General features: G+C 35.1%; 1 protein-coding gene across 4 annotated transcripts; it reads right to left on the bottom strand.

Moving 5' to 3' along the window:
* Window positions 1-3646: 3646 nt before the first annotated feature.
* Window positions 3647-26122, bottom strand: LOC128239523 (uncharacterized). 4 transcript variants are annotated; one of them, XM_052956173.1, is made up of 8 exons: window positions 25970-26122; window positions 21183-21369; window positions 20508-20666; window positions 17767-17954; window positions 16789-16957; window positions 13135-13237; window positions 11486-11640; window positions 3647-6524 (listed from the first exon to the last, which is right to left on the bottom strand). In XM_052956173.1, exons 1-8 carry the CDS (start codon window positions 25973-25975, stop codon window positions 6133-6135), a joined length of 1359 nt encoding a protein of 452 aa, XP_052812133.1. In that variant the 5' UTR covers window positions 25976-26122; the 3' UTR covers window positions 3647-6132. The 4 variants fall into 4 exon arrangements, with proteins under 4 accessions (XP_052812133.1, XP_052812126.1, XP_052812159.1 ...); XM_052956166.1 differs by lacking the exon at window positions 25970-26122 and adding an exon at window positions 25130-25153; XM_052956199.1 differs by lacking the exon at window positions 25970-26122 and adding an exon at window positions 23139-23236.
* Between the last annotated feature and the right edge of the window lie 138 nt (window positions 26123-26260).

The following is a 26260-nucleotide window of genomic DNA, read 5'->3' on the forward strand; positions in this document are numbered from 1 at the left end:
ACCGTTTGCTCTACCAAATGAATTGTCATTTTCATTCCCATACACGGCGAAAAAGATGTATGTCTGTACTAAATTAAGACATTTATTTGAATAACAAAATTTAGAAAAGAAAAATAGAAAAAAACGTGCAGCAGCGAAACGTTTGTTCATATCGCATGCCTCAATTTTATCATCAGTCTGTTTTCACTTTTAGTATTCAATGATGACACAGATGAAGACGACGAATCAGGAAATGGGGCTTAAAAAGGAAATTACGCATACAAATACTTTACTAAGCATACTCTAGTGCATTTTTGTTTTATTTCAGTTATTTAGTTCTATAGTTTCGAGTGTCATATTAGCACTATGTCCAATTATTCAAACATAAATTTAAATAAAATCTTCATCTTTGTGGACGAATGTGTGTGTTATTTGAAAAAAGGATCTTACATAAAATTCTATTTTTGAACAAAAATAACGAAACTTGTTACAGAAGGGGTCATATACAGGTCAGAGGCAGCCCCAAGTCAAGTATGAGGGCCATGGGTGAAGGCATTGTTGTGTTATCAACCTTGAACAACCTTTTATCATTCAAGGTCACTGTGACCTTGACCTTTGGCACAATGACCCATAAAATCAATAGGGGTCATCCTCTGGTCAGGCCCCACCTCCAAGTCAAGTTTGAGGGCCATGGATGCAGGTATTGTCGAGGAATCACTAGGACAAACTTTAACCAATCAAGGTCACTGTGACCTTGACCTTTGGCCTGATGACCCCCCCCAAAAAAGGGGTCATCTACTGGTCAGGTCTAACTTCCATATCTAGTTTGCTGACCATAGGTCTAGGCATTGTTGAGTAATCACTCGGACAAGCTTTAAAATTCTTTTATCTTTAAAGGTCACTGTGACCTTGACCTTTGACCCGATGAGCCCTAAAATAATCGTTATAACGCAAAATATAACTATAAGTAACGGGTCGGATTTTTTTATCCGTAACGGAAACACATGATCGATGGTTATAAGAAAGGGACTTGTAATGTTTTTGGACCGAAAATAGTTTTCACGGTAATGCATCTGAAAACACTTATTTAATCATTATTTTACTCAATGGTACCGAAATTGCAGAAAAAAAATACAAATTATAAAAAAAATTATTTTGGTTTTTAATAGTGGGGTGTGAACACATGCTGGTTAAGTCTAGGAAAAAAATGAAAACCGACGCCTAAACCACTAGGTCACAAGCACATATACAACAGTCGATGGATAATTTGAACTTTTAATAATAAAATGATAACATCACGTGATGATGTCAATCAACCAATCATGCTACATGGAATCGTTGAAGCTCAAAAATAAGAAAATAGGTCAAAAGGTCATAATCAAGGTCATCCATGCTCAACATTGATATTTGTTATCAGAACTGTACACATGGTCCAAATTGTATTGATGTAGCTTCAAAAAATAAGAAAGTATGTCAAAGGTCACAGTCAATGTCATCCGAGGACAACATTGTTACTTGTTTGCAAAACTGTACAAATGGTCCGAATTTAATTGCTATAGCTTCAAAATTAAGAAAGTAGGTCAAAAGGTCACAGTCAATGTCATCCAAGTACAACATTATTATTTGTTTTCAAAACTGTAAACATGGTCCAAATTTCATTTCTGTAGCTTCAAAATAAGAGAGTATTTCTTAAGGTCACAGTCAAGTATTTAGTATTACACATTTCACAGGTCTTGGGAAATTCATGCCACATGTTAAATAATGTATTACACATTTATAATACTGATACTGTTACATAATATATTACACATGTAATAATACTGATACTGTGAAATAATGCATTACACATTTGATAATACTGACACTGTTAAAAAATGCATTACACATTTGATAGTACTGATACTTTTACATCATGTATACACATTGGATAGTACTGATACTGTCACATAATGTATTACACATTGGATGATACTGATACTGTCACATAATGTATTACACATTTGATAATACTGATACTGTCACATAATGTATACACATTGGATAATACTGATACTGTCACATAATGTATACATACACATTGGATAATACTGATACTGTCACATAAAGTATACACATTCCATAATACTGATACTGTCACATAAAGTATTACACATTCCATAATACTGATACTGTCACATAAAGTATTACACATTCCATAATACTGATACTGTCACATAATGTATACACATTCGATAATACTGATACTGTCACATAATGTATTACACATTGGATAATACTGATACTGTCACATTAAGTATACACATTTGATAATACTGATACTGTCACATAATGTATACACATTCGATAATACTGATACTGTCACATAATGTATACACATTCGATAATACTGATACTGTCACATGATGTATACACATTTGATAATACTGATACTGTCACATAATGTATTACACATTGGATAATACTGATACTGTCACATAATGTATTACACATTTGATAATACTGATACTGTCACATAAAGTATTACACATTTGATAATACTGATACTGTCACATAATGTATACACATTGGATAATACTGATACTGTCACATAAAGTATTACACATTGGATAATACTGATACTGTCACATAATGTATTACACATTTGATAATACTGATACTGTCACATAATGTATACACATTGGATAATACTGATATTGTCACATAAAGTATTACACATTGGATAATACTGATACTGTCACATAATGTATACACATTTGATAATACTGATATTATTACATAATGTATACACATTCGATAATACTGATACTGTCACATAAAGTATTACACATTTGATAATACTGATACTGTCACATAATGTATACACATTGGATAATACTGATACTGTCACATTAAGTATTACACATTGGATAATACTGATACTGTCACATTAAGTATTACACATTTGATAATACTGATACTGTCACATTATGTTTTACACATTGGATAATTCAAGGCAAACACTACTTTTTATAGCTATTAAAGTTTTCTGCATGTTACCATAATCTTTGCGTATTACCATGAGCGCTAGGTAGTAAGTGCCAACGCTTGTCTTTTTTCTTTAGTTGAACAAGATGCATGACCGAACAATTAATGGAGCCAGAGTTATGGTCCTTGTCAGACATGTTTGTACTAACTGTCTCTGGAAATGCATGTATCCATTAAGGTTATGGTCAACGTTTCAAGCTGCACTCTTAAAGATTTACCATTGTTAAAACTCTTATTTTTTGTGTTAGAAAGGTCAAATTTTTGCGTAGGTATCTGCAAACCAATGAAATAAGACTGCTGACAAAAAATTAGATCGTAGAATTTCATATTTCTGTATGAAAATTAATCTTTTATGGCTTACATAAACATTATTTTTTGTACTTAAATATAAAAACCTGCGATCCGATTTTTTGTCAGCAGTCTTGTAAAACTGGTTTCTAAGGATTTTCAAAAAAATTGGCTCGTTCCAATACAAAAAAGTTGTCAAAACGTTCAATCTGTGAGAGTGCAGTTTTAAGTTTCGGTATTACGACAATGATACTAAGGCTTTCGCAACATGACAAAAACTGACTTGCCAAAAATTATCATCAAAAAAATTTCTGCCAATAAAACAAAGCCCAAGTTGTTCCTCAAAATCCAATTCGAAGCATGTTTATTCAACAAATTAACATTTTAACAAGAAAGTATTTATACAAACATTTACAAGTAACATTAAAAACATGCAAACAAGAAAGACATTATATTTTTCATCATAAAAAGATTACAAAAAAACATAAAAGCAATAAAAGAATTATTATGTAGCACACACAAAGCACTGAAAGAGCACATTTGTATATATATAAAATACTTTGAAAAGTAACCCACCATGATAAAGTAAAGTTACACAAGTATGATTTTCCTGCAATATCCAATAATGGGTATTAAGGTTTCAAATATAAAAATGGTTTTCAATTAATTTAAGTATCTATCATGTGTTTCCGGTCAATAGAAAATCCAGCAAGCCTTTTTAGCGGGCACACAGCGTGCCCGAGGGTCAGATTTATCAATCTGGACTGGACAAACATGATTGATATTTTTTCTTGCATATCTAAAATTATCATTTTGTGGGAAAATTGACGTAAAAACCACACTTTTGTACATTTCACCAAAATGCGTGTGCGACGTTGTTTACTGACATCATAAAGCGGTTTTTTCCCAGCACTGCCAGTGCACTCAGGTCACATGATCAGGAACACTTCCGGAATGCAAGAAAATCCTATGTCACAGTTTTAAGATATGCACATTTCTTTTTTAATACAGGAAATTCTTTTTCATTTCTATTTCAATATCAAATATATATGTAAAGATTATACTAATTATGTTTAAGCTGATGCAGTATTAAAATCACGCATAATTCAAATTTTGTGAGTTGATTTTTACAGTATATGTTTTGATCCATAAAACTGGAGTTGATAAAGCTTAGATGTTTTGTAAACAAAGGAGGAACTTTCATGTGAGTAGGGCCAGCACCCTTATGATTGTTAAAATAGAAAAAAAAACACTAAAATTGTGAAATTTACAGATGCTAGTGCCTGTGATTTAGAAACCAAAATAACTGGCATTATCTGATTAAATCCAACTTTGTCCCTCGAATAAAACTTTATTTAGCAAACAGTTGATTTAACTATGTCAATAATATACACTTCACCTACATTTTAAAAATAAGCGTTGATTCTTAAAAATATAGACTACACAGTATATAATAAGGAACATCAAATTGAAACAAAAACTTCGAACAAAATTGAAATTTATACAAAAAAGTTTCAAAATTCTACAAAATGATATTCATGGTGAATAAAATAATAACAAAATGCAGTTTATTCTCAAAATATGTCCAACATTCTTTTTTTAATTTAAAAAAAAACTTGAAAAAAGGAATTTGAGAAATAAAGGTAACTTTGAGGCTTGATAATTCTTCTGTGTATCATGGACTAGACATTTCACCAAATTCAAAAAAATACACTTCATGCTAAAAATCACAAAAAAGCAACAAATAGCCCACAAGGCCCATAAAACATTATCACCACTTTTATAATCACAAACGCTAACCACATTATTGGCTGTTAGTTCAACTTAAAATATAATTTTATCTAATGTTTAATGAAGAACAAGTTTTATTTCAGTTCTGAAAAACTAATGAAGTACAATCTCAAGTTCAGAACAAAATGGCTGCACAGGGAACACCAACACTCATCTATGTTGTTTTTTCTCTCTCAGTCAAACAAGGGGTATAACTCAATAAGTATTACAGCAAGAGTTACAAGCCTCGCTGTAAGTATGTGTATTGTCTCTGGCAACATGAGTTACAATTTTTATTTTAACACTAACGCAGTTGTTGAGTAAAGGTCAAGATTACTCAAATTGCACTCCAACGTAGTCAATGCTGACAAAAATACCAAAGACACAGAGGCTAAAACAATACCCTGACTTTTATTTTTTGAAAAATAAAACAGACAAGCTAACAATTTCTTTCAATATCTATCTCAAGTTATAAAAAAGTTCTATTTCATATTTATAAAACTTCTATCTCAAATTTATTACATAAAAAATATCATCTGTCTCCAGTTTTTTTCACAAGCTTTTAAAAGTTCTGAAAACTTTTCTTCCACAAGTTTTTCTCTCTCAGTAATTCAAGCTTGAAACTGTTCTGTAAGTTCTGAGCACATTTATACACCATTTATCTTGAATTTGAGACACTGGCTCAGAAAAGAAACTTTTGTTAATGTTACAAATATATTATATACAGTAAATGTTGACAAAAAAAATGTGTAAATACTTATTAAACATGTCATCTGTAACATGAAGCAATGTTTATAACTGTTCCTCACCAAATACCAATTTAAGATTTGCAACTTTGAGTCTTGAGTTAAAAATTGATTTTAAGATCTGAAAATCTTTAAATTCTATGTAAAGTTCTTAAAAATCTTCAAATTCTATCTCAATTTCCTTAAACTATACTCATTCTATCTCAACTTCTTAAAACTCTTCAAATTCTATCAACTATTCTTTTCAAGACTATCCCAGGTTCTTACAAATTCTATCTCAAGTTCTTAAAACTATTCTCATTGTTTCAAAAGTTCTTAAACTCTTCTATCCCTTCATTGTTTCGTACCTCCTTGTGAGACACTTTGTAATCTCCTCGGACAAAACCTTCCACTTCTGCCCTTCTAACTTCTCATCAATGCTATCTGGATGGTAATGAACAACTGCTTTTTGAAGCGTCTTTTTTATTTTTGTGAGCCTATCACTTTCCGTCTGTTTCGGAAGAACCAGTTTTTTGGATTTGTCCTTTGGTGGGAATTTATTGTACACAAACTTCAGGAATTCGTCATGACTTACATCTACCTTTGAGTCCAGTAGTTTGATTTCTTTCTCCAGAGTTTTCAGGACCTCTTTCTTTTCAGCAGCTTTTCTTTCTTCTTCAGCTTGAACCGTTTCAGACTGGTACTCAGCAAGGCTAGTGGTGGCCTCTTGGAACCAGTCTGGAAAAAAACAAATGTAAGTAAAAAACATATCAGGAGAACAAGTTTTGATCAGCAGGAGCACCTCAAGAGCAAATAATAAGGCTTTTTTTACATTTGGCAAAGGGCATAATGTGCCACTATTTAAGACATACTTAAGGGCCTTGCTGTGCATGAGCATATTTTCTTGTATACCGGACGAGCGTTTCCGGTCATGTGACCAGTGCTGGAAAAACCTGTCTTACATACCCCATGTTAGATGAGTCACGCACAACAACACGCCACTTCTTATTTCTTTTATTGTAAGGTTTATGAAAAGTATATTATGCCATTTCAATAAAACGCAATCAAATATATATGTATGCAAGACTTTTAAATTGAAAATAAATAATCGTAAAAAATGTGATTTCAGTAAACAACGTCGCACTCATGTTTTGATGAAATGTATCAAAGTGCGTTTTCTACGTCATTTTTTCCACAATTTGATACTTATAGATATGCAAGAAAGAATATCAATCAGGTTTTTCCGGTCCTGATCGATAAATCCGACCCTCAGGCAAGCTGCAAAGCCGGTTACTCGGCAAGCCTCTTTACCAGCTTATGCACGTGCCCAAGGGTCGGATTTTTCTATCCGTACCGGATACATACACAGGATAGATACTTATACTCTTTGAAAACATTTGTTCAGAGTTTTATTTATTTTAAATATGTTGCCTGTATAGTAATGGCCAATATTTATGCAAAAAGCTACAGAAACAAGCTCAGTAGAATTTGTTTTTAAATAAACCCAGTTTAGTGGCACTGGGTAAACGCCAAAGACATAGAACATAAAATCACAAACAAGAAACATAACAGAACAGCACAAAACTCCACAAACAGCACAATGCATACATACTATATATAAAAAATAGGTATGTTTATCAAGAATTGTTAGGTACCACCTTGTAGATTAAGGTTTTTCCACAATGCCGCAGACAATAACGACAGTTAAGCTTTAGGTTGACAATACCTCCAATTTATTATAACAAGAGGGCCATAATGGCCCTAAATCCGATGGCCCTAAATCCCTCAACTGAGTGAAAGTTTTTAACCCTTGTTTTTTATGAGAATGAATTACATAATATGGTTCCAGTTGGATGGCAAATACTGTATTTGTCAGTCTTCTTCTTACTTATATTATTCTTTGTTTGAAGAACTCAAAAACTACATGAGGGAATTGAATTAAACTTGGAACATTATTACATAGATCTTCAGACACAAGATGTGAAGTTGTGCATCTGCCAGAATTATAACTCTGGGGCACTTAAATGCAGAGTTGTCCATTTTTCATAATGCTAATGCAATAGCAGTTCATGTCCCTGAAGTGAATTAAACAATATAATATCATAAATGATGTTCTGTTTTCTAAAATTGACAAAAATCTTGGTAAATAGTACTTGAATTACCACCTTTGCAATATACTAACATTGTGAGGGAGCATAGAAATTACATGACCAAAAATGTGAAGAACCACAGAAATTGACGCAACAAAACACATGTGTTCGATTCTTTCTCTCTTAACATTCAAATTAAAAAGAGTATTATAAGAATATTTTTCTCTTAATCTGGGTACAAGTCACAGACATAACCCTGTCCCCCATTTTATCATTTTTACCTTCTACCACAAAATTGCGGGTTAAATTGAATGATCCTACCTTCTGCTACAACAAAAGTGTTTGGTACATGGAATGATCCTACCTTCTGCTACAACAAAAGTGTTTGGTACATGGAATGATCCTACCTTCTGCTACAACAAAAGTGTTTGGTACACGGAATGATTCTACCTTCTGCTACAACAAAAGTGTGGGGTACATGGGACCTTCTACTACAAAATGCAGGGGTACATGGAATGAGCCTACCTTCTACTACAAATATGTGGGGGTACATGAATTGAGCCTACCTTCTACTACAAAAGTAAGGGGGTACAAGGAATGATCACACCTTCTACTACAAATATGTGGGGGTACATGAAATGAGCCTACCTTCTACTACAAAAGTAAGGGGATACTTGGAATGATCCTATACTCTACTACAAAAGTATGAGGGTACATGGAATGAGCCTACCTTCTACCAGCGCTGTAGCCACACTGAGGCACACCAAGCTGCCTCGGTTAAAATTTGCAGAGCAAAAATAAAAAAAAAATACATAAAAAGGCAATGAAAAATATTAAAATTTGTATCTGAATTCGAGACACCACTACAATATAACAGAACTATGTACAAATAATTATGCAAAATGTTGTAGCTGAGGCAAATTGAGGCACCATCCTCTCTGTAATTGTCTCTGTCCGGTCGGACTCTGTTCAATGTATAAAACTGTACGGCAGTGATTTTTGCTCGCGCGCTATTGTTCCATAGATTCCGCATGAAATTTAGCCTACAATGGTAGACATTGCTACGTACAGGGCAAGAATTGGTTGTTTCTCGATCGCTTCTGGGGGTTTTTTTATGGACCTGGACACATTTTGAGTGGTATGCTCCTCTTCATTGCGAAGATTGACGGTCGATGTACGTAAGGGCTACAAAATCATTACATTACGACTTACACAAAGTGATACTTGGGTCATGACAACGATTCATTGTGAAGAACTGTTTAAACTAGTACTACCTATAAATAAAACATCTTTATTATAAAAACTATTTGTTGTGGTGCAAAATTCGAAAGCAGACAACAGTATTTATCACTTCATGTCGTAACTACTTTGCATGCTCCAGTGTTTTATTCCATACTCTTTACAGGTGTTTGTCTGGATTAAGCAATTTTGGTTTAATTGTTCTAACTGTTCTAAAACACATTGATGCGGTAACCGCTAATGTGATGTTTATAAACAGTTTGTACAGGAAAAACGGAATAAAAAAATGTGTCGTTGAGCACAGCTTATTCCGATAAAATAATCGAAATCAGACATGTTCTTATGGCCATAATTGAAGTTATAAAACTTTCATCACGAGGATTTCCTCTTAGGGCTATTCCAGTAAAACATAACCCACGGGGGGAAGGCAATTATTTAAATAGTATATGGGTGGGTGTCTTTTTCCGCAAATTTGGATCCCTAAAGAGTAAATTTGCTTCTGTAGGGGGGTGGTATATTTTAAAAGTGCCTTACCCCCGGGGTCATATGTTTAAATGGAATAGCCCTTAGAGAGCGGTGGTTAAAAGATCAAAAATGTGAGGATAGCAATTTTAACTTCTTTATGGACTGGATTAAAGCACATATGATGAAAAACTTCCCAACCAAATAAATATTGTAGTGCCAGGGAAACCACGGATCGTTGGTAGACGAAACCACAGGACAAATTCCGCGTTGGACCATTATAAGCATAATCACTTCTATCTAATTTTATACCACGTAATTCAACACCTTACTTCTGGTTTTCCTGAACAGTTGGATGACGTTTAATATGGAAACCATGACCACCTTACATGTAGTATTGAAGACAAAAGCAAACAAACAATTTCAAATGATCTTCCTATGACAAGCAAATTTTCAAGTAAATTTATTAGATGCGAACACTCAAATGAAAACATTAAAAAAACCTGTGTCTTAACATCAATGCAATTTTTCAGTTAATTTTACCTCTGAGTTCCTGTTTGAACGCAGTTTTAGTACTTTAAGAAGACTCATATAATGGACACGATCAACCATGAAAGACACTTGACTAGATGGGTTGGCTTTAATGTTTATTCATAAAAACATTCCAATAGACCGCACGGATATTTTGTGATTGTGGGATTCTCCCTAACATAGAAGTATTTTCAAAGTGCCAATAAAATTATTTGGTTTTTAGCCGAAAGTGTCGCCCAGGACCACGGGCCTATTAACCATAAGTCCTTGCCAGGACGCACTATACAGCATACCTATCAAGACTGGCTACAGCACTGTCAAACATACAATATTCATACAATATAATGAACATTTTGGTAAATTAATTGACTGAAACTGAACAGAAAACACCCCAGAGCACACCACAGATGATCTAGTAACCAACACATTTTTGGACCTAACTACCCCTAGTTTTAGGGGTACATGGTATGCGCCTACCTTCTACCACAAAAGTGTAGGGGTACCTGAATTGAGCCTACCTTTTTCTACAAAAGAGTGGGGGTACATGGAATGAGCCTACCTTCTTCTACAAAAGTGTGAGGGTAAATGGAGAGAGCCTACCTTCTACTACAAAAGTGCAGGGGTACATGGAATGAGCCTACCTTCAACTACAAAAGTGCAGGGGTACATGAAATGAGCCTACCTTCCACTACAAAAGTGCAGGAGAACATGGAATGAGCCTACCTTCTACTACAAAAGTGCAGGGGTAAATGGAATGAGCCTACCTTCTACTACAAAAGTGCAGGGGTACATGGAATGAGCCTACCTTCTACTACAAAAGTGCAGGAGAACATGGAATGAGCCTACCTTCTACTACAAAAGTGCAGGGGTAAATGGAATGAGCCTACCTTCTACTACAAAAGTGCAGGGGTACATGGAATGAGCCTACCTTCTACTACAAAAGCGCAGGAGATCATGAAATGAGCCTACCTTCTACTACAAAAGTGCAGGGGTACATGGAATGAGCATACCTTCTACTACAAAAGTGCAGGGGTACATGTTATGAGCCTACCTTCTACTACAAAAGTGCAGGAAAACATGGAATGAGCCTACCTTCTACTACAAAAGTGTGGGGTACATGGAATGAGCCTACCTTATACTACAAAAGTGCAGGAGTACATGGAATGAGCCTACCTTCTACTACAAAAGTGCAGGAGAACATGGAATGAGCCTACCTTCTACTACAAAAGTGCAGGGTTACATGGAATGAGCCTACCTACTACTTAAAAGAGTGGGGGTAAATGGAATGAGCCTACCTTCTTCTACAAAAGTGTGAGGGTAACTGGTATGAGCCTACCTTCTACTACAAAAATGCCGGGAAACATCGAATGAGCCTACCTTCTAGAACAAAAGTGCGGGGGTACATGGAATGAGCCAGTTGAATGGCAAGCTTGTAGTACTCCTTGGCTTTGTACTTCAGCTTAAGGACGCGGCCATACACGCGGCCTAGACGGCTTAGGCTTATTGCCTCCAGTTCAACCTCTGTGATGTCCCTGGAGAATGATAAATAATACAGAAATTTATATCATAAATAAAATAATGAATTAACGCCATTATATATGTTTGATATATAACTATTAAAATACTAATAACTAAAAAGTTTGATGTTACACCATTATCTTCATGCACATGTCTATCTTTCTCACCCTATATCTACCAGAAGTATTTGGTTTTTGACTCAAATGGTATTCCATTGTCTACCTTGGTCTGTATTACAGAAGCACCTTTTGAAACTTTTTTTATTTTTTGTCTCGGTTACAGCCAATTTTAGTGTTATTATCTAGACACAAATATATAAATGATATAAAACTGCTGACAAAAAAGCAGATCACAGTTTTCATATTTACATTCGAAAACTAATGGTTAATGACTAAAGTTTCAGGTTCTGGGTTCTAAAAAGTTGTCACCACTTTTTCACCAGGGTTTAAGGGGGTCGCGAAAGGGCCCCTTACAAGTCCAGGGCAGTGCCCCTGTGGAAGCGCATGGGGTATTAGCACTTTAAGAGCCTTAGATTGCATTTAATTAACACATTGTCGTGCAAAAACATAATATTTTATTGTACATGAAGCTCAAGTTATTAGCAAATTTTTATTCTATTGATAAAATATATGGGCAAGTATAAATAAAAAACATGGAAATATTACCAAAAAAATGGACATACATCAATATTTTGATTTCTGTCTCATGCCTGCATACAAAAGTGCCATAAAATTAAAAAATACTATTATGAAATTATGAGATAAACTTAAAATAAATGGAAAATCAAAATAATATACAATGTCAAACGTAGGCCATACTATCCTAATAGAAATTGTCTACTGTACTCTACTCCAGCCATCTTATCAGACCCCTTATTAAATGGGATGTTATTTTATTTATTTGTAATCATATCCAAATGACTTCTGTTAATCGTTTTGATACTTTTTAACCCCTTAGAATGCTGCATTTATAGCAATTACAAATTGCAACAAAACCGAAAGCAAATCTATTTTAGCGCAAACGTCATTACGAAATTTGCATAACATGTGACTTTCCGACCTTAGAGGTAGGGACATGGGTCTTGCACGCAACACTTCGTCTTGGTATGTCGACCACATGTGGCAAGTCATTCTTAAATCTGTCCATACAAGATAAAGTTACAGCCTGGACATGACAAGCTATACTCTATGACATTGTACTTATATGCAGCATTCCATTGTGAATAAACACTAAATATGACCTTGCCATGGGTCTTGCATGCGACACTTCGTAATGGTATGATGAACCAATGTGGCCAGTTATTTTAAAATCAGTCCATACACGAGAAAGTTACAGCCCCGACACGATTTATTGAGTCGGACGCACGGACAGACGGTGCGATTTTAATATGCCCACCTCTGGGGGCATTAAAGTTATCAAAACAGTGAATCTGTGAGAGTGCAGCTTTAAGATGATTCTGTAATATTGCCCCTGGTAATTTTTTACCCAAATGGTATTCCATAGTTTACCTGGTCCTGATACAGGCCTGTTTGTACCAATCAATAACTTCCCACACCATGTCAATGTTAAGAGATTCCTCGTCCCTCAGGACCTTCTCAAATAGGGCGTCACCTGAAATGAGAACCATGGAAGGAGTTAGGAATGTTTTGCCGTGACAGAAAAGGAGAGTGAATATATATATGAACACGTCCTAGACACACTTTCGTTTTCGAACAGTGGCTAGGTCTGCCCCTGTCCTAGACACACTTTCGTTTTCGACCAGTGGCTAGGTCTACCCCTACATGGTTAGGTATGTTAATAAGACTTGGACATTTAATGTATAAACATATGCAACTTGAATATCTATTTATAAATCATTTAATTGTTATAATTCTAAGCATGCAAGCATTATAATATCTTATTCCATTACGTCAACTTCTTTTAAATGGTTTTGTTATCAATTCAAGTCTGACTTATTCTATAATAATACAACTGTATACAGTTATTACAATGTTAGATACCTTTCTATTACAAGTGTCATTATTTATTTCAGAGTATTGTTTAAACAATTATAGTGTGCCTTGTCCTTATCATGTATGTGTATGTACGATTGTAAATATTTGTTACGGTAATAGTATTTGTCCTCATAAGCCGTATGGCTTATTGGATGTGTAATAAATCTTCTTCTTCTGTAGATGAATGTACATGTGTATATAAAATAATATACTGAACAAGAGGGCCATGATGGCCCTGTATCGCTCACCTGTAGCTTTGCTAAATAAAGTGAACATTCTGACCTATTATCATAAAGATCCAATGAAAAGTATGGCCCCTAGAGGCCACTCTTTTATTTGTCCCACTGACCTAGTTTTTAGTTTTTGACCCGGGTTGACCCAATATCGAACCTGACCTAGCATATGTTAAGATGATCATTCTGTCCAAGTTTCATTAAGATTAGGCTAAAATTGTGATCTCTATTGTGTTCACAAGGTTTTTTTACTAATTGACCTAGTGACCTAGTTATTGACCGCGGATGGACCAATGTCGAACTTGACCTAGATGTTATAGAAATGATCATTCTGACCAAGTTGCATTAAGATTAGGCTAAAATTGTGACCTCTATTGTGTTCATAAGGTTTTTCTAATATCTGACCTAGTGACCTAGTTATTGACCGCGGATGACCCAATATCGACCATGACCCAGATTTTATAGAGATGATCATTCTGACCAAGTTGCATTAACATTAGGCTAAAATTGTGACCTCTATTGTGTTCACAAGGTTTTTCTACTAATTGACCTAGTGACCTAGTTATTGACGGTAATTGACCCAATATCGAACTTGACCTAGATTTTATAGAGATGATCATTCTGACCAAGTAACATTAAGATTAGGCTTAAGTTGTGACCTTTGTTGTGTTCACAAGGTTTTTCAACTAATTGACCTAGTGACCTAGTTATTGACCGCGAATGACCCAATATCGAACTTGACCTATATTGTTCTAGAGATGATCATTCTGACCAAGTTGAATTGAGATAAGCCTAAAATTGTGACCTCTATTGTGTTCACAGGGTTTTTCTACTAATTTACCTAGTGACCTAGTTTTTGACCTGGGTTGACCCAATATGGAACTTGACCTAGCTTATGTTAAGATGATCATTCTGACCAAGTTTCATTAAGATAAGGCTAAAATTGTGACCTCTATTTTGTTCACAAGGTTTTTCTAATAATTGACCTAGTGACCTAGTTATTGCCTGCGTATGACCCAATATCGAACTTGACCCAGATTTTATAGAGATGATCATTCTGACCAAGTTGCATTAAGATTAGCCTAAAATTGTGACCTCTATTGTGCTCACAAGGTTTTTGTACTAATTGACCTAGTGACCTAGTTGTTGACCGCGGATGACCCAATATCGAACTTGACCTAGATTTTATAGAGATGATCATTCTGACCAAGTTGCATTGAGATTAGGCTAAAATTGTGACCTCTATTGTGTTCACAAGGTTTTTCTACTAATTGACCTAGTGACCTAGTTATTGACCGTGAATGACCCAATATCAAACTTGACCTACATTTTACAGCGATGATCATTCTGACCAATTTGCATTGAGATTAGGCTAAAATTGTGACCTCTATTGTGTTCACAAGGTTTTTCTACTAATTGACCTAGTGACCTAGTTATTGACCGCGAATGACCCAATATCGAACTTGACCTATATTGTTCTAGAGATGATCATTCTGACCAAGTTGAATTGAGATAAGCCTAAAATTGTGACCTCTATTGTGTTCACAAGGTATTTCTACTAATTGACCTACTGACCTAGTTTTTGACCCCAGATGACCCAATAACGAACTTGACCTAGATTTTATAGAGATGATCAGTCTGACCAAGTTTCATAAAGATTAGGTCAAAATTGTGACCTCTGTTGTGTTCACAAGGTTTTTCTAATAATTGACCTACTGACCTAGTTATTGACTGCGGATGACCCAATATCGAACTTGACCTAGATTTTATAGTGATGATTATTCTGACCAAGTTGCATTGAGATTAGGCTAAAATTGTGACCTCTATTGTGTTCACAAGGTTTTTGTACTAATTAACCTAGTGACCTAGTTGTTGACCGCGGATGACCCAATATCGAACTTGACCTACATTTTATAGAGATGATCATTCTGACCAAGTTGCATTGAGATTAGGCTAAAATTGTGACCTCTATTGTGTTCACAAGGTTTTTCTACTAATTGACCTAGTGACCTAATTATTGACCGCGAATGACCCAATATCGAACTTGACCTAGATTTTATAGAGATGACCATTCTGACCAAGTTGCATTGAGATTAGGCTAAAATTGTGACCTCTATTGTGTTCACAAGGTTTTTCTACTAATTGACCTAGTGACCTAGTTTTTGACCCCAGATGACCCAATATCGAACTTGACCTAGATTTTATAGAGATGATCAGTCTGACCAAGTTTCATAAAGATAAGGTCAAAATTGTGACCTCTATTGTGTTCACAAGCAATTGTGAACGGACGGACGGACGGACGGACGACGGACGAAGAGTGATCACAAAAGCTCACCTTGTCACTACGTGACAGGTGAGCTAAAAACAAAATACTGAAATTACACAAAGGGACATTCGGTCATAGGGCTGTGTGACTAGCTAGGTTACTCGTCAAAATCCTGCCTGTTTTAAGCCAACCCCTCCATATGTCCCTGCAGTTGGTTTTTCCACTTTTTAGAGAATGGTGGCAGGGCCTGGGAATATTAGTGTTTTAGCCAAAAAAACGGGGGAAAAATACTAACATGATTCATATATAACTTCATATTCATGAATGGCACTTTATTGCTAAATGTTTATAGAACAATGCTGACCTCCAAAAAGGAAGATGAAAAAAATCACCTCATTTGGGGGAAAATATATACTTTTTCAAGAGGGAAATGGGGGCCAAATTTCAATCTCTAAAAGAGGCGGAAAAAAACAACCTGCCCTGCCATCCTGACCTCAGGATAAAATATTAGAAAATGCATTTACTTAATAGTGATTTGATTGATTACCAGCCTAAAACTAAATCAAGACATTAAGTCAACCAAAAATCAATTATAATGTTTACTTAGTCCAGTCAATGCAGAGAATTTTCAAAAGGCATGAAAAGACAAAAATTAAAATGCGATATCACCTATATCTCTGGCCTGCATTGACTCAGCCATGCACGTGTGCATTAGGACATCCTGCTCAAGGACTCGAACCTCTGTTTGAATCTGCTCTTCTGGGCTGATCCTCCCTGCCTCATTGATCGGCATATAGCACTCCCTCATGGCATTCAGGCATTTCTTGTAATCCTTGTCCTAGAAGAATATGGTAAGGTGGTACTCTTGTTGTTGTTTATAATGTGTAGAATAACTAATATCCCACTGTTCTTTAAACACAAAATAACATTTGAATAAAAACAAAACGTGGTAAGTCAGTTTTAAAAATTTGAATTCTGCAGTCCTAATCAAACATCAGTGCACACACGGCTGGGCAAAAATATAAATGCTGTCATTTCCTTTTTAATTTAACATGACTTAATAACAATAGATTTTGGAAAAAAATATTTTTGTTCAGTACTATTTTATGTCATTTTAAATGAATTTTTCAGCAAAAGATCAATTACATATCGTCTTGTGATCCTTAAAGATGCACTTTTACTCCCAGATAAGATTTACCACAATTAATAATGTTTTACTATTCCAAAAAAAGATGAATAAATGTCGAAAACAATGTTTCTTATGAAAGATACAGAGTTTAACTTGAAAGAAATGAGCATAAACAACAGTACTTCTACCTTATGAGACTATAGTAGACCACAATAAATCTTTTAGCATTCACCAATCATTTAATATTTTTGCGCTTTCTGCTATAAAAATACACGGTTACAATCTTGTTATCAGTAATTAATATTTTCCATAAATGCATTATTTAGGAAGTAGTTAAAGGTTTATCAGTCAATAACGATGTTTGTTATACATGTGTATGTATTGATTTTGAATAAGAGTGCAACTTTAAAAAGTTGTTTTTTTAAATAATGTTATGTCGCAAATAGATATATAGTATAAACTCTGAAATGAATATTTTATTCCTGAAAAGTGAAAGTGTCATACAATACCTAAATTACCTGTATTGCCACGATTCCTCTGTGGAATTGGCACTCTGCCAGTTTTAGGAAGGCTTCACTCTTGACCTCCTTGACCTCTATAGCCATGGCAATGTCATATATTGCCTGGCAACGCAGCTCTATGTCAAAAACATCAAGAACATTGGTCGCCACATCTTCCCAGCATGCTCTACAGGATGTGAGAACACCTTAAAATATATAAGGAAACACATGTGAGTGCCTTTTCACCTGTATTGTTATGCAATAATGGTCTACATTAAGGATTTGCCATTTTAACAAAAAATAAATCTTGAGTTGGAATCTTGCAGAAAACATGGAAGGAAGGTAGGCTTCTTTTACTTTTATTTTTTTATGAGGCTTTTTGTAAGAACATTATTGTCATCATTAATGAATTGTGTAAAAGTAATCTTTATAAAGCCTTCAAGGTTTTAAACTACATATTAAACACACACTTTACTCTTTTTTTTTTTTTAACTGAGTACTATATAAAATGGTAGGGTCAATGCCTGTTTCGTAGGTTTAGTCGGATAACCGGAACAGAATGTTGTTGCTTTTAGGCCTAAGAGGGCATATTTCACAATTATTTAAGCCAGAGTTATAGGCATTGGTGTACCTGTACCAACATATGTCTGACTACAAGTGTAACTAAAACTGTCTTAGTTGTGATAAATATGCCCCCTCGATGAAACTCTTTCTTTGAAAAGGGCAATAACATTGGCCAAACATTATAACCAACTTCAAACTTGACCAGTTTTTCATACTTCTTAACTTGTGTATAAAAAAACTGTTTAAATTCATTTTATCTGTTGACCCTTTCATGAGAAACCATCCATAAACCTTGGTTTAAAAAAAAAAAATAGACTAACAGACAAACATGCTTACTCCTATATTATATCATTAAATTATCTTGAAGCTAGTTTTTGAGTCACGGCCAAGCTTCTAGTTTTTACAAGAAAACGCCAAAAATGACAACAACACCAAGGATAGACAATATTTGACTATTTTCTTTGAACTACAGACAAGCTAAAAACAGGACAAGGAACTGTCTGATTGTTAAACAGATAAAATAACTAATACATGCCTTTTGATTTGAGGGATTCATGAGGTTTCACATTGAAGCCATTTCAGGAGGCAGATTAGAAAGAAACTAGAACTGTAAGCCAAAGGCTAACGAATACCCCCCAACCCTTCCCTGTCTAGGTTGTTTGCCCTGGCCTTAGTTATGGTATCATTAGAAAGCACAAGGCAATACATTTATTTAGTTTGTTGTTTCTCTCATTTTCACCATAAAGGGGTCATGACTCCTGGCAGGATATTCCAAAACGAAGGTGGATGGGTGAATTTGGCAGTCTGCCAACCCAATTTCTGTTTACCCACCCCCACCCCCCCACACATGAGTACCAAGGAAATAATACAGGTGTAAAAATCACATATACAAAGGTTCACATAATGGTCATGGATATCTGAAAGTTTGAGAAAAATATATTGAAAAATGACAAAGGAGTAGGCCACCAAAGCGAATATTACCCCACTCCCACCCACCTCAGGGGAGATAACAAACCTGTTTCTCTCATTTTCACCATAAAGGGGTCATGATGAAAAATGACAAAGGAGTAGGCCACCAAAGCGAATATTACCCCACTCCCACCCACCTCAGGGGAGATAACAAACCTGTTTCTCTCATTTTCACCATAAAGGGGTCATGACTCCTGACAGGATATTCCAAAATGAAGGTGGACGGGTGAATTTGACAGTCTGCCAACCCAATTTCTGTTTACCCTACCCCACCACCTCCCCCCACACATGAGTACCAAGGAAATAATACAGGTGCACAAAATCACATATACAAAGGTTCACATCATGGTCATGGATAGCTGAAAGTTTGAGAAAAATATATTGAAAAATGACAAAGGAGTAGGCCACCAAAGCGAATATTGTAACAAATTTAAGGCCTGTATGCACCTAACTTCAGGACTTTTGATGGTCTTTTTAAGGACAAAATCAATTAAAGGTCTTTTTAAGGCCATGCAAACATTCTGATTAATACAGGTGCACCAAATCACATATTCAACAGTTCATATCATGGTCATTGACATCTGAAAGTTTGAAAAAGATTTATAGAAAAAATGAGAAAAAATGACCAAGGATTAGGCTAGACAAAGCTGTATAATTTTTGCCTATTTTAACTTATTCAGGGGCCATAATTGGAGACATGATCATGTGATTCCAACCACAATCACAGGGGCAAATGTTCTCACCATGGCTAAAAGTTTGAAAAAGATTCATTCAAAAATGACGAAGGAGTAGGACGAACAAAACTAATTTTACCCAATTTAACTCATTAAGGGGCCACAACTCCACTCAGAATCATGTGACTCCCACCAAATTCATGGAGGCAAAGGTTTACATCATGGCCATTAATATTTGAAAGTTTGAAAAAGATTTGCTCAATAGCTTCAAAGAAGAATCCTGGACAAAGCTAATTTTGCCCAATTTAACTCATTAAGGGGCCACAACTCCACTCAGGATCATGCGACTCTGACCAAATCCACGGAGGCACAGGTTTACATCATGGTCATTTATATTTGAAAGTTTGAAAAAGATTTGTTCAATAACGACAAAGATGAATCCCGGACAAAAAAACGGACGGACAGACGGACAGACGGACAGACAGACAGACGGACAACCCGATTCCAGTATACCCCCCCCCAAACTTTGTTTTGGGGGGTATAATGACTAACCTGTGACCCAAGAGAGGGGTTTTACATTGAAGCCGTGCTGGTAGGCAAAGGAGAAGAACTTGAAAGCTTCTTTGATGTGATAGAACAGGGTGTATCTGTACTGTGGAGAGTAACAGTCACTCTCTGAATGAACTTTCATCAGTCGCCAACTTGCCATACCTTAAATTAATTCATAATAATATTACCGTGGTAAGCAACTAAAACAAGACCCATTGTACCCATGAGTGCCACTTTGTCAGAAACATAAAGCCATTAATAATGGCTACACAATTTTTTTATAAAAGTGCAGAAAAATGTTACTAAATTTGAACTGTAGATAATTTGTCCATGGAGACTGTTAACTGTGACCTTGACCACAGAACTTTATTGTTGAACTATCCTAGGTCAAACTGTTCAGAATTATTGTAACTACTGTCTGTTTTTGTAAGTCTGTTGATCCTGATCTGAATTGACCTAGGCTACTGACCTCAAAATGATCAGTCTGTTAAATGATTTTTTGTAAGCTGGGGCAAATGTCAGTCACAATAGTAAAATTTCACTCGCACCTTACAATTATGGGAGTTACATTTGAAGCTCTGTATAATTACAACACATAACATAAACCTTACAGATATATTTTTTCAAGCATTAAATGATGATTTTCAGGTAAGGAGAACAAGAAACAACGAGAAGTACCAATGTTTTTCGCTGCTGATGTTTTATCATCTTCCGTCTTTCCCATATCAAAGGCCCGATTGTAACATTGAATGGCTTGCTTGTACCTTTCTGTCTTCACTGTGGGAGCAAGGCCTTCCTTTACACTTACATATAGCTCATTTCCCTTTTTTCGCCAATGTTCGGACGATGCCATGTTGACTTTTGACTGAAATAACACAATTTTTAGTTTTAATAATGATTCCAAGATTATCAGATAATAATTAAAGAAACAAGCAAATTTGTTGAATTGATATCCCCCGCCTGATTTGGCTAAGTCAAGAAAGGAAAATCAATTGTTGATGAAATATCTGGGGCCCTGGGGGGGGGGGGGGGGGGGCTGTGGTTACAATTGACTGTAGTCTAAAATAATAGACATGTTATACGGGAAACTTCCAATCACGAACTGCTAAAAGGGTTTGGGCAAAAACTGGGTGGGTTTGAAAAATATTGAAATTGTTTTTAGTGAAGTATGTAATGTTTGAAATGGATAAAAAAGGTTTATATTCAAATTTTTACATGTTAATACAAAACTATATGCACAAAACAAGCATAAATAAAAGGAAACTTGACTGACACAGACAACAATTATGCCGAGCGGAACAACTCGACCCAATTGTCATAACTGGGCCACCTCGGACAAGCTTGGTGATAGACCTCATAAATACAATCGTAACAACTCGGCCATGGCTGTGAACTGCAGCCTATTGTTATGTTTTGACAGAATGAAATGAAGAAAACCCCATCAAACTCATAATTATTCGTTGGATATTTATTTTTTGTGTACGGAACTAAATTATAAAATAACATTATTTAGTAATATTTCTTGTTTTTATGATATTTTATACATGCAATATGCTTTAACCCTGAATCCCTCCATATCAGAACAACAACCCACTTTAGGTACAAAACAATTTGTACATAAAGGATTTGCCATATCAAAAATCGTAAAAAAATCCGTCAACGTACAATTATTTGGACTACAATTGACTGGTGCATAGTGTGTGGGGGTTAGAACCAGCCTCCCGGTTAGCTCAGTCGGTTAAAGCCCTGTGCTAGTGTTCTAGCAGTCATGGGTTTGTGCTCTGTGATAGCTACAATAATGAGCGATCAGGGATACTTTTTTTATTATTTTGTCATTTCTTATGTATCCCTGTAACGCTACAACTCTCTACCATTTAACAACGGGCGAAATGATATACTGTAATAATATGCATTGATGTTGAATAATAATGACAAAGTTTTTCAATTTTTATCCGACAGTGATCTGAACTGGATTTAATTTGTCATTAGAGTTGTTATTTTCACATTAATATATTATGGGTCACGAATACTGTTATACATGTACACAACCAGTCAGATTTGTCCCAGATTTACCGATATCGGGATACTTGATAAATGATCGACACTTGTAAGTGTTTTATGATAACATAACATGTTTTTGGGGCATACTGACATAACTTAATATGTGTTTAATAGTAGGCAATAATATTTGCGTAGAAATTTGAATTTATAACGGAGATAATTTCAAAATTGTGGCCGCGAGGATTCTCTGCGCAAGGACCGCTTGCTACTTTTTGCTGGGATGGTGACGTCACAAGTCTGCCATATTAAAAAAAATCATCAAAAGACTAGTTGACGGCCATTTAGGTGGACTACACTCTGTGAGCACTTATCATCCTAAGTTGTCAACATATCAATAAAACCAGAAATTAATTTTAACCTGACGTTCAAACAATAAAAATATAACCCTGATGTCGATACATCATAACATAAACTAGCCACAATTATGGGCGTATAGGGAACTTTTTTTGGCGTAGCGTCGCCAACACAAAAATCGTCGAAGACTTTGAGCGGCTGTTTACATGAACTAAACATAAACAAGAAAATGAAGTCTTCGTATAATATCATATTGAATTTTCGGAAATCTTCCTAAACCTGTAAAAACGGCTGGACACAGCTCCGTTATCAGTAACTCAATATATACCAAACAAATGCCAAGTTCTAATTATCTATTATGGTGTTGACAAATGGCGGGAAATAATGACCAATTTTCACGACGTATTATTTTATCAACCTATGATAAAAATGACTGAGGAGTTCCGAATGTTATTTTGCGGTTGCATTAAATTATAAAGCAATTGTTTGTTTCGTGTAGCAGTTACTTCCCTTTAAATCGACGACCCTACTGAAACTATGAAATGGTTTGTGAACGTTGTAATCTCCAGCAGCAAAAATTATTGTAAACACTTAGATAAATTGTCCAATGCCAATGGTTATCTTTTGACTAGTTTGCACATTCAAATGATTTGATTGACTAGTAGTAATTTATAAGATAAAATTGACCAATCAATAAACATTATGGCTAACGAACCAAACAAAGAATTAACAATAGAGTTTTAAACATGTGACTGCAGAGAACCATACTAAACATAATTGACAGATTCAACTAGAACCCCACGAATTGAGTAAGTAAAGCAAAAATAAAGCGTGTGTTTATTATAGTGTCACCTCTCTAAATTAAATGCCGCCAATACGCTGGAATTGATTGATAAATACCTTTACTTCCGATATATATTCTATATACAGGGCACCTGACAGGAAGGTGTGTAAGCTTATTTATACTCGCACTCGGGCAAGGCCCGTTCAGCAAGTGTTCCGATAACATTGTTAGTCACTTTATGTTTTTTGTAGGAAATTGCACAGATAGAATGTACTACAGCTACTCTGGTTCTTTAACGTGCACCAGTGTTAAGCACTGTCGCAAGGGACCCCAATTTAACGCCCTCTCAGATTATATTTTTAGTGGTGCGGCAAAGAATCGATCGTGTGACCCCTCGATTAACATTCAATAATGATACCACGGATCATAAAAGAGTAAGACCCTTCATAATGCTATAACTCGGGTGGTTGGACTCTATCATACACTTAAGTGACAATATTTAAAATGCACTTTCCCGTCGTGTGAAAGTCACGACGACCAACCCCGATACAGAATGTTTATTTAACTAATTTAACCTACAAGATGTTTAATTATCCAACGAAAAAGCTAGAATATAATACTAAAAAAGCAATATACACCGTGTACGAATGTTTTATATAAATGACATATTGATTCGAATGTTCAGAGCCTTTTTAACGTCATCGTTGTAAACTTTTAAATCTTTACTGATGTGGAACTAAAATGGACATACTTGTGAACTGCAGTATTGCTAACAACATGCAAGACACCTGTTTCAGCTGTATGACACCTGTTTTAGCTGTATGTGTTTTATCTTTTTATATGGACATGTTACGAAGCTGCACTCCAAAGATTTACCGTTTTGACGACTTTTTTGTCTTGGAATGAGCATTTTGCGTAAATATATGCAAACCAGTGATAAAAGACTTCTGAAAAAAATCAGATCACAAATTTTCATATTTAAGTTCAAACATTGATGTTTTATGCATTTTTCTTAAACCGTTAATAACGTTTTTAGCCATAAAACATTAATTTTCGAACGCAAATATGAAAATCTGCGATCTAATCTTTTGTCAGCAGTCTGATAATATCACTGGTTTGCAGATAGTTACACCAAAAATGCTCATTCCAAGACAAAAATAAATAATTGTCAAAACATTAAATCTGTGGGAGTGCATCTTTAACGAAGATGTTAGCTTTCGCGAAATTCTGAACAGTCGGCATATTGATTTCGGCTTTTTGGGGGCTTTTTGTGTCTGAAAAGTACCTTTTACATCAAATGAGGATGTAAATTAACCAATAATTGTGAAATATAATGCCGCCGGGATGTTCAGCATCATTTAAAACATTATCTGTATACGTTATATATATGATATATCTATGCTGTGTTTTTTATCAGTATTATCATGCATGCACTGCAAACTTGTATCGAAATAAGTCAGTTATTGTTAAAACGAAACAATCTTACCTCCATTCCTAAATCAAACATCAATCGATCGAATTGTAAACACAATGGTAAAGGTATACACGAAGGTATACACGTACTCGGGTAAAGTGGAACTAATGTATATAATAGCTATTTATAGATCGATATTTCGAAATCCGTTTGCAGAAAATTTCGATTGATTATTTCTTTAGTTTGACATTCAATTCCATGGTTTTTAATCAAGAATAATAAAATAAATATATTTTGTCTTGTATGTTCGAAAGCAATGTTTTCATTTAAACAAATGTTTATTTTTAAGGTCAATTATCTGCACATTTATAAAAATGTGTATACTGCATACTAATATAGGCAGACACATATATGCAAATATCAGCATACAGATCTCACTTCCTAGATTCATCCATAAATCCATTTTCACGACAGAAATACATCATAACACGCTAGAGCATCTTTCAGAGGCACAATACAGGTTTCAGCATCGGCGGTAGTTACGTTGACAGGACCTATCTTATTGAACGCCCCACCCCTACCCCCACACCCCCGCCAAAAAAACAACAACAATAAAAACAATAAAAATAAATATTTTCAAGACCAAAACTGATTGGAACATAATCATTAATCACCAAAAACTAAATACCAACCAAAAATCAACGAAAGAAATAGTCCACATATATATATATACACTATTATTTCTTTTAGTAATAACAGTATATATATTGGGGGAGAAATCGTGGAAGTTTTGGTTGATATTTAGATATTTTTGGGGGGTTTATGCTTTGAATTTATCGTTAGCATCATGAACTACAAGCTTGCAGCTTTTAAATTATTAATTCAGTTATTGGTAAAATGAAACAACCTTACCTCCATTCCTTAATCAAACACCAAAAGATTAAATTGTTAACAAACCGATACGAGTGTGTCATGTATTATGTACGATTAAACCAAAACTAAAGCGCATGTGAGTTTGGAATGCGATCACCAAGCCGGACATGCGGGTTTTCTCCGGGTTGTCCGGGTCCCACCACAACACAAGACCACACTCTCGCGTAAAATGGTGCCAACGAGAGTGATTTATATAATGGTGTAATAACTTGTTGCACAATCGTTGTAATTTAAAAATAAATATGTTTTAACTAAACCGAAACTACATGA

This window comes from Mya arenaria, chromosome 1 (assembly GCF_026914265.1).
Source record: "Mya arenaria isolate MELC-2E11 chromosome 1, ASM2691426v1".
In the NCBI taxonomy this organism is placed as follows: Eukaryota; Metazoa; Mollusca; class Bivalvia; order Myida; family Myidae; genus Mya; species Mya arenaria.

Excerpts from the sequence above, each read along its gene's own strand:
- LOC128239523 (XM_052956166.1), bottom strand. The coding sequence starts at position 25,150 with ATGTTTGATTTAGGAATGGAG. Across the intron at positions 21,370-25,129 it reads TGTTTGATTTAGGAATGGAG|TCAAAAGTCAACATGGCATC; the intron begins GTAAGATTGTTT and ends GTGTTATTTCAG. Across the intron at positions 11,641-13,134 it reads CAGGCCTGTATCAGGACCAG|GGACATCACAGAGGTTGAAC; the intron begins GTAAACTATGGA and ends ATCATTCTCCAG.